The following is a 13548-nucleotide window of genomic DNA, read 5'->3' as shown; positions in this document are numbered from 1 at the left end:
CCAACCTTAAAGATTCTGTGATTCTGTGAAAAAAGTCATTCTATAATGATGTTTTCTGTGATATATATAATATTATGTGCATATATAACATACAACATATATAATGTTCTATGGTATATATAAATGTATCATATTTAATACAAATTATATATAATTTGTATATGTGTGTATATTTCATATATATATAAATATGCATGCACATATATATACACATATATCATATGTATGTATCATTGCATCAGGAAGGTATCTCACTGGTTAAAAGAGGTGAATGAGTGGAGCACAGTATGAAAGTCTTCATATCATGTTGCCTATCGTGTCAGGAACCAACCTGTTCCCTGTACATTTTTACTAGGATGAACATAGGGACTATATATAGGGTGTACTAGGGAATGGTAGATGAATTATTCAGAAAATTACCAAGAAGAGCAGGAGGCTTTTTGTCTTTTCATGCATAGAAATCAGGACTGGATGGTGTTCTGCAAGACTGATGTTAGCCAAGCACAAACTACTAGTCTTAATAGAAGGAAATAGCTGGGTGAGATATTTGGACCAAGGTCCAGTTAGTGACATCATTACTGTCTTCAGCCAGCGTGCTGGCCTTTTCTGGGGCTTAAAAGGAAAGCTAGACTCTTGTGCAGGCACTGCCTTTGCAAAATCCTTACCCATTGGTTTAGAAAAAGATGCAAGAGACTTCAAAACACCTAATTTCCCTGGTGGAAAAGAAAATGCAAGTTTCATGTAGCTGTGACAGCGATTGTTTCCCAATTTGTGCCTGATTCTTCAGTCCTAGGCAAAGATTTTGATTTTTTGCATTATCATGACTTTTCTGACAGTTAGCAAAGAAAATGCCTAACGGCCTCTCAACAAATAACGTTGTTCCTCATTAACTCTGAACACATTTACTGCAAAACAGGAGCAGAGTGTTCCGAGTTAGCCCAGTCCATGCTACACAGGGGGAAGGCACTTCTATGTGGAGCAAGAATCCCTACATGTTTTAATTAGGAGCAACTCCTGTTTAGACAAGCCCCCAAGAAAACTGTTCTGGCATGCACACATGCAAATACAGACTGTCTTTATTTGTTGTAAGCATGAATAAGAGCCATGGATATAAATTTTTCAATATTAAAGGTTTGCATATGCCTGTTACAGTACACAGCAAATTGCTCAAAAGCTTTCGTTCTCACGTTCTCTGCAGGTAGGGGAGACTGTGGCTCCAAGTGCCAAATCTGGTAGGTAACCTTGAATAATATAGGGAATTACATACGGATGATGTACTGGTGTAGACAAGGTTTATTTCTGGTGTTAGGCTACCAAGTTGTAGAAAGAGACAACTTTTCAAAGGCATGTCGAATCAAGGTGTCCCCCCATCAGCCCTTGTAGTTTGCTTTCTGTCTTCTCCCCCTTCTCCCCTCGAAGTGGTCAGGTTTGTTTGAGCTAATTCTCCAAGTAGCTCTTGAGAAAAACTTCTAGCAAGAGAAATGTGACTGGTGTCAAGTTAGGTCTTTTCCAGTCATCATGTGGACTAGCTGACGAAAAGTGATTTATGTTACTTGAAGGGAAAACATCAACATCTTTTGGTCAGAAGCCTGCTGCCTAGTGCCAAGGGATAAAGAATTTACCGCTTCACTTGAGTATTGGTTCCAGTGTATAATTGCATTGATTGCTACGTTTTTCCTCTTTTTGTCTCATTTGATTTGGCTCCTGATAAATATTTCTGAACACATTTTTAGAATTTCTGCCTAAAGTTTTGATTTGTAAACTGCAAGATATGCTCACTAACTACTTGAAGCTTTTGTAGTTGTAGTTTACACTAGATCCTATTTATTGAGCTATTTCTCCTCCATACAGTTTGATTTTTAGCATGTTTGTAGAGGTGAGGGAGGCCTGACAGAGAGAACAGCATACACCAGGGAGAAAATCTGAACTCCCTTTCTGTTCTTTATTCCAAATAAATTAGCCTGGATATAATCCATTATGGATACAATTGTTATAGACTGCAGAAAAAGTTCCCACTTCCATTTGGAAATTGTGGATAAATTTGGTTTTTCTGGTTCCCTGAGGCTTATGTGGTCATGCTCTGTTTGACAATGATTTCGCAACCTCTTATTAACTTTGGAACCACTTCAGCAAGTGAGTGGAGATAATTAAGATAATGAGATTTCTATGAGTTTTATGAACAAAGGCAAAAAGGTATATAGTGAGACCCTATAAGTGCTCTGAGTGAGCAAAAAGGTTCTAGTGGGAACCCATGTCTTTTGACATGACAGAGAACTTGCAATATTTGTAAGCCCACCAACTTCAGGAAAGCCTTCAGTCAGAATTTAAGACATAAATACTCAGTTCTGGGGCTCTTGGCTACTGGCCTGTTTGTGGAATACCAGACCAGTCCTGGCATACTGTTACGTGGTGTTTGGACAAAGAATTTCATAGAAGGGGGCTTCCCTCTTGTGTTAGATGTACTGCATCCATTTAGACTTACACTGATGACTGAAAGGTGGGTTGAGCTGTCTGCATATGTATTTTCATATTTTTCATATTTTTGTTCTTGCAGATTATTGTGTGACTTAAAACTGGATGAACATTAACAGGACCTGGAGTATATTTTAAATGTAAAGCTCAGCCAAACATACTGATAATTGCATGTTCTGTAATTAAAACTGTGTAGGTTTTTCTTTCTAAGTATGGCAACAGCTGTTAGAGCACATCTGGAAAATATGTTTTAAGCAAAGGTATTTTAGCTCAGAGAATTTCACAATGCATGGGATATTTACCAGCACTTCTTTCCAGAATACTAATCTGATTTATCGGTGGTTTTAATATAAAAGTCTTCATCTTTTAATGATACTTGTTGTCGTGGTTTAGCCCCAGCCAACAACTAAGCACCGTGCAGCCACTCACTTGCCTCCCCCCTGCCCAAGGTGGGATGGGGGAGAGAAGTGGAAAAAAACCCTCGTGGATTGAGATAAAAACAGTTTAATAGGACAGCAAAGGGAGAGTTGTTGTTATTATTATTATTATTATTATTATTGATAAAGGAATATACAAGTGATGCCCAATGCAGCAATTTCTCACCACTCGCTGATCGACAGCCTGTCCCCGAGCAGCAATTCCCACTCCCCAGCCAACTCCAGTTTCTATACTGGGCATGACGTTATATGGTGGGGAATATCCCTTTGGCCAGGCTGGGTCAGCTGTCCTGGCCATGTCCCCTCCCAGCTTCTTCTGCACCTCCCCACTGGCAGAGCATGGGGAGCTGAAAAGTCCTTGACTGAGTATAAGCACCACAACTGCTCAGCAACAACCGAAACCATCAGTGTGTTATCAACATTATTCTCATATTGAATCCAAAACACAGCAATATAACAAGTATTAGGAAGAAAATTAACTCCATCCATCCTGGCTGAAATCAGGACATTTGCAAAGCAGATTTTGAATTCTTATCACAGATTGGGCATTCCAGTGTAGTTCAAGGCTAAATGCTGCAAAACAAAAACATTCCTTTGCTACTATTTTTAGGTAGAAGCCTACGTAAGCCTTGTCTAATGCCCTAATAATATTTCTTCACTTATTTCAGCCAAATAGTTTCCCCTTCTTTGATTCTAAAGAGAAATAATTGTTTCACACTGGAATGACATTGAGAGGAAAATTGGTCTCGTGGCTGACTCCTGTTCTCTGCTTCTTGAGGCTCATGGTAACGCCCTTCTGCGCTATCTCCCCCTCCAGAAAACAGAGATAGTCGTACCTCCTACAATTATTATATCATTTCTCAGGACTTCTTTGAAGTTAGTGAGACTGTTTACAAAGTAGGATCCTGGCCACTTCAAAATGAATGGCAATATTTCTCTTTGTGATAGGAGCCCAAGCGTTGTGGTTTCTATGCTTTCTTCAGAACTGTTATATAGACGTAGCACTACAAAACCAGAATTATTAAATGTATTAATTAAAATGGAAACAAGAAAGCAGAAAACTTTAAAAAATTTTAAAAAACCTCTATCCATTAATTTATTGATAATGGTTTTCATTTTGTTTATTTGGAAAAAAATTACTAAAAATAAAGATGCAGAACCCCAGAACCTTCACTAACAAGGTAATACTCTAATCAGGATCTTGCATTCCGACCCAAGTGTCTCAAAACCAGTCAACCAACTTGCTTTCAAGATGATGGGGCAGATTTTGCAGATAGATAGCATTTATCAACAGTTCCCCAACTGAGAAATCAGTCTCCCTTTATTTAGAGTAGGAGGCAACTTTTTTATGCTAGATAACATTGAGTTGGAACAGCTTTGTGCTTGAATTTTAAATCATAAATGCTATGCTTGCTGTGCAGCTGGAGGCAAAACGCAGTTGCCCAACCAAGAAAGAAACTACAACTAAAAAAATGCATGAGATTAAAAAAAAAAAACAACTACGGCAGTGATACCGCAAAATAAGAGAGTAACATGGAACCTATTAGTGGTAATGTGGGAAAATTAATTCCAAATTATTGACAGTTTAATTGGGCTACAGGAAACATTTTAATGGGCTTAGTATGCTGTACTGTTCTTCATTTTTTAATCTTTACCACCGGGCAGAAACGCAGTTTTTCCAAGTATGGGGTTTAAAGTTGTAGGAAATGGTTGCTGTGGGTTGCCTGGTGGTCAGACGCCAGCGCTGGACGTGTGACCAAGTCTCTTCCTCTTCCATCCAACGCCTGCAAAGCCCATCCTGTGAGCAGGGCTCGGGTGCCTCTGCTCCACTCTTGTCCCAGTCTTGCTAGTTACAGAGACTCTTTGCACACAATATTCACAAAGTCACTTGACCCCCAGGCTCCGACTGCATGAAGAAAAGGTCATTAAAGATCGGCGGCACCACCTCAAGACCTACCCGAACTGCTTCGTTGCCAAAGAGCTGATCGACTGGCTGATTGACCATAAAGAGGCCTCCGACCGAGAGACGGCAATTAAACTGGTGCAGAAATTATTGGATCACAGCATTATCCATCATGGTAAGTGCAATATTAGCTGCTAAAAAGTTCTACGCTAAATTTTATTGACTGCTGTGAGAAAAAAGGGAAATACCACTCCTGCTCTTCAGTGAAGTACAGGACAGGTAGGATCTTTTCCCTGCCGTAAAGGGAGCATCTCCCTTGAACTGTGCTGCTCCACAAGGTCCCCTGTGTCCTGAGGGACACGGAGAGAGGCTGAAGAGCTGTGGAGTGACGTTCCCCATGTCAGTACAGGGGGGGAAGTTACTGGAGACTGTGCTGCTGCTTCCCTGCCTCCCGAGCAGCCCCAGCTGGATCCTGTCCCCTCTCTCCCAACTGCCCTCACCTCCGTGCTCCTCAGAGCACAGTTTTCCAGTTGAAAAACCCATCTGAAAAATCAACCGGTAAAAAAAGGTCATTTTTCTCATGTGGATTAGTTCTCCGGCCCTGTTCCTCACACCAGCTGCACAAACATTTGTGCTGGTACAGCTGCAAGAAAGTTAGTGGTCCAACTGTGCCCTGATTAGTTTTCTTCTAAACTTGTTGTCTATTTGAGACCTGTTCCATTCAGCTTGTTGAATAACAGTTTACTCTGATGAAAAGGAGATTTCCAATTCAGTGGTAGAATTTAGTTGCTTTTTGGTGCACAAAAGGCTAGGAAGTACACAAAACAAAGAAGATCCAAGCCCTTGATTTCAAGCATATAGTATGACCCATTTCAAAAAGGCAAAATGTACCATTTAGTTCTTTTTTAAGAGAAAACTGAGCCACTGCAAACAAACCAATGTTGACTTTATACAGGGGTCACTGTATGTGCAGCAATACTGCTGCTATCTGCAATAAATTAACACCACCTTAATTAAAGGAAGAAATGCACATATTGAATGAGTGCCACTTCTACAGCTTCTGCTCGGCTATTAAATTGAAATTCTGTGTTGTTATGGAAACTGGGATGCACGGTAGGTAGTTAAAGAATAAGGTAATTATAGGGTATTCAAATCTGACTACTTAATTGTCTATTGAGAAAATGTCAGTGAAGAGTTGCGTGGCTGCCTGAGTGACTTAATTTAATTGAGCAATAGTTGTTTTATTGCTGGGTGCTTGCTTCAAGCTTTAACAGCCTTCAAATATTTTCTACCTCAGGATCCAATTGCACCCTGTAACTTCCATACAAATTTTATATATATGTGCGTGTATATGTTGCACATAGAGCAGGTGTTTCTTAAAAAAAAAGTCATGTATTGCATTCAAATTTAACAAATTTCTTTGCAAAGTGAGGTAAGGCAAATTCAGAGAGGTTCAGTCAGGTTCTGCAGGGTGCTCAGAGCATCCTTTCAAATCCCATGTCAAGTGAAAGGGGTACCAGTTCCTGCTGCTGTGGTGCAAGTGAGCCCACGTGCGTGGGCTGACAGCTCTGCTAGGAGCAGCTTGGTTGGGATATCTTTCCCATTAATTTGTGCCCTTGCTGGAGCTCTGTTCTGCATTTACAGGAGCCCATCGTCAGCTGCTCTTCTATAAACCTTATTTAGCATTTTGCACTGTGCTCCTGTGGTACCTACCATTTGCTAGCTGGTATGGCAGAGCAATTGAGACAAATTTAAGAGGACAGAAGGCTTTGATTTTGACTGTTTCTGCAGCAAGTCTCAATTTCCTACAGCATCACTCAACTGATACAAGTAACTTTAAGAAATTTGCCAATCCTTAAATTATTGGGTGTTCTACACTGGTGACCTTCAAAACAAACAAGCTAACAGACTTTTCATCAAAAGGTTTTCTGGGTATATAGCAGCTGGATGGTTTTTTGCTCTTTATATGTTTGCAGTAATACTCAGAAAGCTGATGAACACCTATCCCCCTCACCTAGAAATCTGGATACCTATCTGAAAGTTTTCTCCAGCCTTTCATCAGTTATTAGAACTGAATAAAGTTGTATGCTCAGAAATACGGGGGGTTAGGCCACATACGTGCTTGCTTTGAAGTTCAACAGTGAAACGTTCTAAATAGATCCTCAACTCCTTAACATCCCTATGATTTTTTTTTATTTTACCTTTCAGTCTGTGATGAACATAAGGAATTCAAGGATGTCAAACTGTTCTACCGCTTCAGAAAAGATGATGGGACGTTTCCACTGGACAATGAGGTGAAGGTCTTCATGAGAGGACAAAGACTGTATGAAAAGTATGTTGCATTCAGTATCCATAATGTGTTGCTAATAGTACTACAGGAGGCAAATGATACTTGTTAATCTATTTTTGAATAGCCAGAGTCTTTCAAATCGTGCAGGAATGGGTCTGGGTAATCCCGTGACTTTATTTGGTAATCCTTCTCTCTCTCTCCCATTTCCCTTTCACTTTTCTACCATTTTCACTTGTAGCATTTTGTTTAAAATGAAATTGCATTTTCTTAGTTCTGGGTCATAAATACATTCTATATGAGAACCCAATGTAAATTTAAGCCCTTGAACTCTACTCTGTAAAAAAAATTACTAATGGATTATTTGTCATGTAAAATTATAATCACAATTGTAATTGCTAAACCTTTAGTACATCAACATATACTGAACAAGTGGCAACATATCTGTTGAGACTCCGTATCTTCACTAGGAGGTATGATTTTAAATAACAGGTGAAATTAATCTTCAATGTTCCAGCCTCCAAAGCTTCTAAATCAGAAAGGTTATATTAAAGGTAGTTTCAAAAAAATCCCAGCCAAGAACATCTAATTAAGGTTTGAAACCTATGATTATGCTGAGATACTGAGTATCCCACTGGATTATTTCCGTCAAATAACTAGGCACCTTAACTGTACTTCCCAATCTATAATTAATGACATTTTTATTCCGGATGTAGAGATTGTGATGGGGTACTTTCAAGCAGAGTGAATAAAATGCATGTTGGCATATGCTACAAACTAATGTAAAAGCTGTGGTATGTTATTTACCAAAAAGCTTGAAGTACTACTCCAGACTGAATCCCACCCACTCTCCTGCTTGGTTAGAGCAGAAGCATGCAGCAGCCAGGAGAGATGCTGTGTCTTCTGGCTGGAGGAATTTTGTTTCCATCTTAGAATAAAGCACTCAGGACAATCCCAAGTTTAAAAGCTAACGATGAATACTGTTTTTAAGGTTAGAAGGCTCTGAAGGTCAATTTGGTGAAGGCGCAATTAAATAGAAATATAAACCAGTAATTGTAAATGCCACTCCTTTTGTTACACCCATCAGAGAAAATTCCCTGAGACTCAGTGACCGTGACTATTTAAAGTAAAAAAAATAAATTGTATAAGACACAAGAAAATACACCACTGGAAAAAATCCTTCATTGGATGCACTGGGACAGATGAATTGAATCACTCTTCTCCAAAATCTCTTGTGCCTTACCAAGCACAGCATTTGCTCCTTTAGACTCTGTAACATGCAGTGCCTGCAAGCCTGGCCCGTACTATGAAAAGCTGATCAGTGTGTCTACAGTAGCAAACTTTTTTTTCTATTTGTTTTCTATATTTCTATTTCTATTTTTCTGTGAGCAAAATATTTTTTTTTTCTTGGTGAGGCTGATAACAGTCCTCTGCATGAAAGGAGCCACGGTGGGCAGAACTCTGTTCTGCCAGTGTCTGCTTCCATTCCCATTTCTCTGCATGAAGACCTATCTCGAAACCAATGTCTGGTGTCCAGTTTGTCCAGCACTATACTAGCAGAAAAATGTTCATAACAGCATAGATTGTCCCCATCTTGGAAAAGGAGTTAACGCTAAAAGCAGCACCTATATCTAAATAAAACTACATCCTTATGAGGTGGTTGCTCCTAGGCAACGTATCTAAAGGGTTCAGAAACTTTTAAAACCAGACCTGAGTGCTAAATATAGTATAGACTAAAAATACACGGCATTTCAAAACCAGTCTGTGACAGTCAAAGCTAGTCAAAATTCTCCATGGATCATTGGAAATATTTCATATTCATGGGAGATAAGAACACATACCTGGGCTATCTGGGCTTCACTTCGTTTATTGTAGCAAACCCAATGTGCAGAGCTCTTAGATTTCATTAGGTTCCTTGTCCGTGCATGCTTATTAGCAGCACCTTTACGGTTTCATTGGATGCATTTTAAATTCAAAATCTAATACTGAAAGTCAGATTACTACAGAAAGAGTTCTGCAATTAAATGTATGTATGTGTAATACATCTGTTGTATCAGTTTCCTTATAGTGTTGAGAAAGAAAATATTAATTCAGTGCAATTAAAGTAGTCATTAAATGGCAACAACTGGAGAAAAGTATTAATGCGCAAACATGAAGTCACCAGTATATTCAGCTTGTTTATCAAAATGTCTGTAGGCCTAATGTCAAAAGAAATGCAACTATGCCAAAGGAAATCTGTTTGAATCCAACATATTTTAAAAATCTGTAGATTTTGTAGATGTTGCTGATCTTCACTACGCTTTGCTAGATCAAGATAGACATTACAATACTGTTTCCTGCTCTTCTCCATCTATTGCATTAGGGCTGAAGTACCATTGCATTCAGAAGCCAGTGTAGTTTGTGCTTTCCAAAAATTACAGACGTGTTATCCAACATCAGTCCACGCAGACTGGTACCCTCAGTGGGTAAAATGAGCGAAATGCTTTAGGGGGATCAGCAGGTTGTTGCGTGGGCAGAGGAATGGACGTGTTAGGCAGGTTCCCTGCATTCAGACAGCTGTTTCAGGTAAATGCCCGGTACTCTGCCCTGGGACATGGGAACACGAGGTCTGCCGCCTCAGTGAGGAGCTCCCTGTCCCTGTCTCCTTTCTGTGTGACCACAAAGCTTCTTGTACCCTGGATTCTCCTCTCTTGTGGCATCACCTCCTTCACCTACTCTGGACATCTTTGGTGGCTATATTTGTGCCATGAGAACATTCAAAACCATTTCCTTTGCACTGAAAATCATAAATCAGCTCAGGTTCGCTACACATCATTGCAAACTTTGGTAATCCTTTCTGTGAACATGCTTTGAGTTTCGAGTTTATAACTGGAGATGAAACCCACTAGTTTTCCTAGAGCTTTGTCTGAAAACTGTTGAATAGTTTATTAGGTCCAAAGATAGTATCAGTTTTCGTACTCTATGGGACTGACCAAATAGATCGAATGAGATAAACATGTTCCCTATTCAACAAAACCCTTCCTGCGAAACTTAAGTATATCCAGCACAGACCTCTCACAGCTTTAAAAAAAAAAATCAAGTTGTGCAGGGATCCTATTTTTATGATGTTTGCAATTCTCAGTAGGCTTTGGTCAGGCACACAGGATTGTTGTTTTTCTGGTGCAGTCAGGTTTAGGAGCTATAAGTCATCTCATGACATTGACTTCAACTGAGATTTTTCAACCAGATAGAAGTGCAGATTTACGGTTTTCATTTCAGGGTATCATTCAGATAATTCTGAGACTGCATTCTTTGAATCACTTTCATTTTAACTCATCAGTGGTTAATTAAATTTATCTTCTGGTGCAGTTATTTAGATAAAACAAGGTTAAAATTTTCTTTTGAAAAGGGTTTGAATTTCAGTGTTTGGCTAAATACATTCCCTTAATGCAGGACAACACCAGTTTTAGCAATAATATGTTTTGACATGAACGGCCTCATGTTTTTCAAAACAAGGAGAAAATGGAAGAGATAGAGGCCATTTCTGATTCTGGCTAGCGAAAGGCCAGGTTTTTGGCTGATGTAAATTGGTATAGCTTTGTTGACAGCCATGGAGTTGCAGTGATTTAGTTCAGCTAGCGATGTAAGTCTATGGATTGCTGTTTCTAGGTTTGTTAAACTGTCAATTTGTCATGTCTGTTTGTTCACAAGTCCAAATCCTTTGCAGAGCTATTCTGGGCACACACAGAAGGGTGTGAAATGTCAGGCTGAGTGTTTTTCCACTTGATATTTTTCCAAATTTCTTTTGTGTCTCTGTAAAAAATTTAACGATTAGCAGCTCTTTTTCAAGTACCTCTGTATCTGCAACTTCAGCGAGCTGGTCAACTAATTATAGACTCATCAAAGAACAATTAACACAATCCTAAGGATTTTTTATTTGGTGCCCACACAGCTTGGGTAACCAATTCTGGGTAACTGTGCAGCAGATGGTACGAAAAGACACGAGCTTTGGGTTTGCTTTTTTTTCTGTGGGGAAAAAAGCCTGGTGAATGAGACACATTTAAAGATGGTTCCTTGGAGCTCTGTCTGTATTAGATGTGGTTAGTGTGGGACAAAATGTTGCCTCGCATGCAGATGCTTGTAAATCAAAGTATGAAAAAGAACAGTCTTTGCAGGAGTTCTGGAGTCAATACCTTGTCCCCTGTGGCAAATACTCTTGCTTTTGGCCTCCTCCCTGACTTCAGCTCATTTTGACTTCCTTAGTTCTTACTCAGCTCGGAGGCGCTGGCAATGACGCACCAACATCCAAACAAGCAGTTCATTATATCTGCCACGGACATACAGCTGTGGTGGAGCAGCCTTTGCCTGGTTTGATGATCTGCTGCCTGGTGGTTAGCTCCAGTCAGTTCAGGCTTCTGCTTAGCTCTTGTTAAAGACAAGGGAATAAATCTTTCAGGTGAAATAACAGGGACTGGATCTTATCAAACCTCTTCATTGTAATTTCAAATTAAATTTCTCTCTCAGTTCTTATGGCACAGATGCCTCCCAAAGGAGGTGAAGTTACATTCCGTGAACTCTGGACATGCTGGCAGTTTAAGAAGGAGATGGCCAATGTATGGATTTACATTAAATTCAAATTTTTTATCAGAAGGGCAAAGATTAAGCACTTACAGAATATTCCTGTTGTAGTTCAGTTGTGCCCTTAATTTCGAAATAGTTGGTGAAGGGAGGGTATTTATTACTCTTAACATGGAAAAAATAACCATGCTATTCTTGAGCTATTATTCTGAAAGTCACAGAATCACAGAATCACTAGGTTGGAAAGGACCTTCAAGATCATCAAGTCCAACCATTAATCCAGCACCACCATGTCCCCTAAACCATGTCTTGAAGTGCCACAACCACACGTTTTTTGAACACTTCCAGAGATGGCAACTCCACCACCTCCCTGGGCAGCCTGTGCCAATGCCTGACCACTCTCTCGGTGAAGAAATTTTTCCTAATATCCAATCTAAACCTCCCCTGGCGCAACTTGAAGGGGGAGTCTTACCACTAGTCTTATTATTAACCTATAATAAATAAAGTAATTATGAAGAAAAATTAAATTAGTAAATAAGGAGGCTATGGTGCTCAGTCTCCAACGAAACAAAAAAAAGTGGGATTTTGTATTAAAAGGGAGTGATTCTCACTTCTTCTTTCAAACTGTCTTCTCTTTCAAACTGTGAACCTTACTTTTGCATTAACAAAATACTACAGCTTCTATTTTTCTTTTTTTTTTTTTTAATACTGTGCATTTGCATAGGTTACTTGAATGAAGAATTTTATTAGTATATTTAAGCTAGGTACCTGCCAGTTGGTAGGTTATTTAGAGACACCTCATGATGTTCCTCTGAACTCTGGTATTACACGGAGCCAGCTGAGGCACAGAGGGTCCGAGACTCAGATGTTAAATGTGTTCAGGTGTGTAACACACTGATTGCAGCTGCATCACAAAGTGTCAGGTGCTAAATATTTATCAACCACCCAAACCACAGAACTACCTTTTCTTCTTCCTCTTGAATTTTTCTGCAGCTGTTTTAGAGCTTATGGGGAGGATTTTCAAAACCATCTAAATGACTTCAGGGCATAGTCCTGCTAACTGTAAAAATTAATCAGGAATTTTTGAACACAGTAATCCCAATTTGGTGCTTTTGGGCTATTTTTTTTTCAAAGTTGACTATACAGTAACTTGCAGAGAAGCTAAAGAACTAAATAGGAGAAATGTGAAACTGAAAAAGCTTGTTTTCTTTTACAGAAAAAACAAGAAAACATTAATTTAGTTATTTAGAATTAATTAAAACCAAGAAAGCCTAAATGTCTTGACTAAGCAGTTTTAATTCACATCCTAAGTTTAGATTGCTAGCTTCAGGAAAGATTTAGTAAGTCAGTGAAAGGTTCACCTGTGTTTGCTTAATATTAGTGAGATTTGCCAGACTAGATTTGGAATTGCTTTTCTGAAGAACCATTTTTCCTACCAATTTTTTTTCCCCCATACCAGGCTAATGAGTTCTGAAAATACTCTTCTGCAAGCCAGGGAAGAGGAAGGAGTCAAGTACGAACGGACCTTCGTGGCATCGGAGTTCATTGACTGGCTGATCCAGGAAGGAGAGGCCACGACACGGGCTGAAGCAGAGCAGCTTGGCCGCAGACTTTTGGAGCACGGGATTATACAGCATGGTGAGAAACTTACTGCTGGGTAGCAAAAGCTACACTTTTTGTAGCACTTTCTTCAGGTGAAATCATGTGGAGAGGCTCTTGTCTTCTTGGTCATAGTATGCCCAAGTTCTAAATAATTTCAGACAGGAGTCTAGGTGACATTTTTTAAATAAAAGGGTGGCTTTTTCAAAAGCTCATTTTTAGTTCTGAAAATTCTCGTGCAAATGCAGAATACAGCTAGAATTTGGGCTTGTATTATAACAACATAAGGATGT

General features: G+C 39.3%; 1 protein-coding gene across 1 annotated transcript; it reads left to right on the top strand.

Annotated features, from left to right (window-relative positions):
• Nucleotides 1-4808: 4808 nt before the first annotated feature.
• On the top strand, nt 4809-13294 carry LOC104621880 (DEP domain-containing mTOR-interacting protein; the record flags this gene model as incomplete). The annotated part of the gene is made up of 3 exons (XM_010288501.1): nt 4809-4987; nt 7021-7144; nt 13116-13294. Coding segments are annotated over 3 exons (482 nt in total), but the record flags the coding sequence as incomplete, so codon positions are not given.
• Between the last annotated feature and the right edge of the window lie 254 nt (nt 13295-13548).

This window comes from Phaethon lepturus, unplaced genomic scaffold (assembly GCF_000687285.1).
Source record: "Phaethon lepturus isolate BGI_N335 unplaced genomic scaffold, ASM68728v1 scaffold21130, whole genome shotgun sequence".
Lineage (NCBI taxonomy): Eukaryota > Metazoa > Chordata > Aves > Phaethontiformes > Phaethontidae > Phaethon > Phaethon lepturus.
Note: the sequence above shows the minus strand (reverse complement) of the source record. Positions and strands in the feature narration are given on the sequence as shown.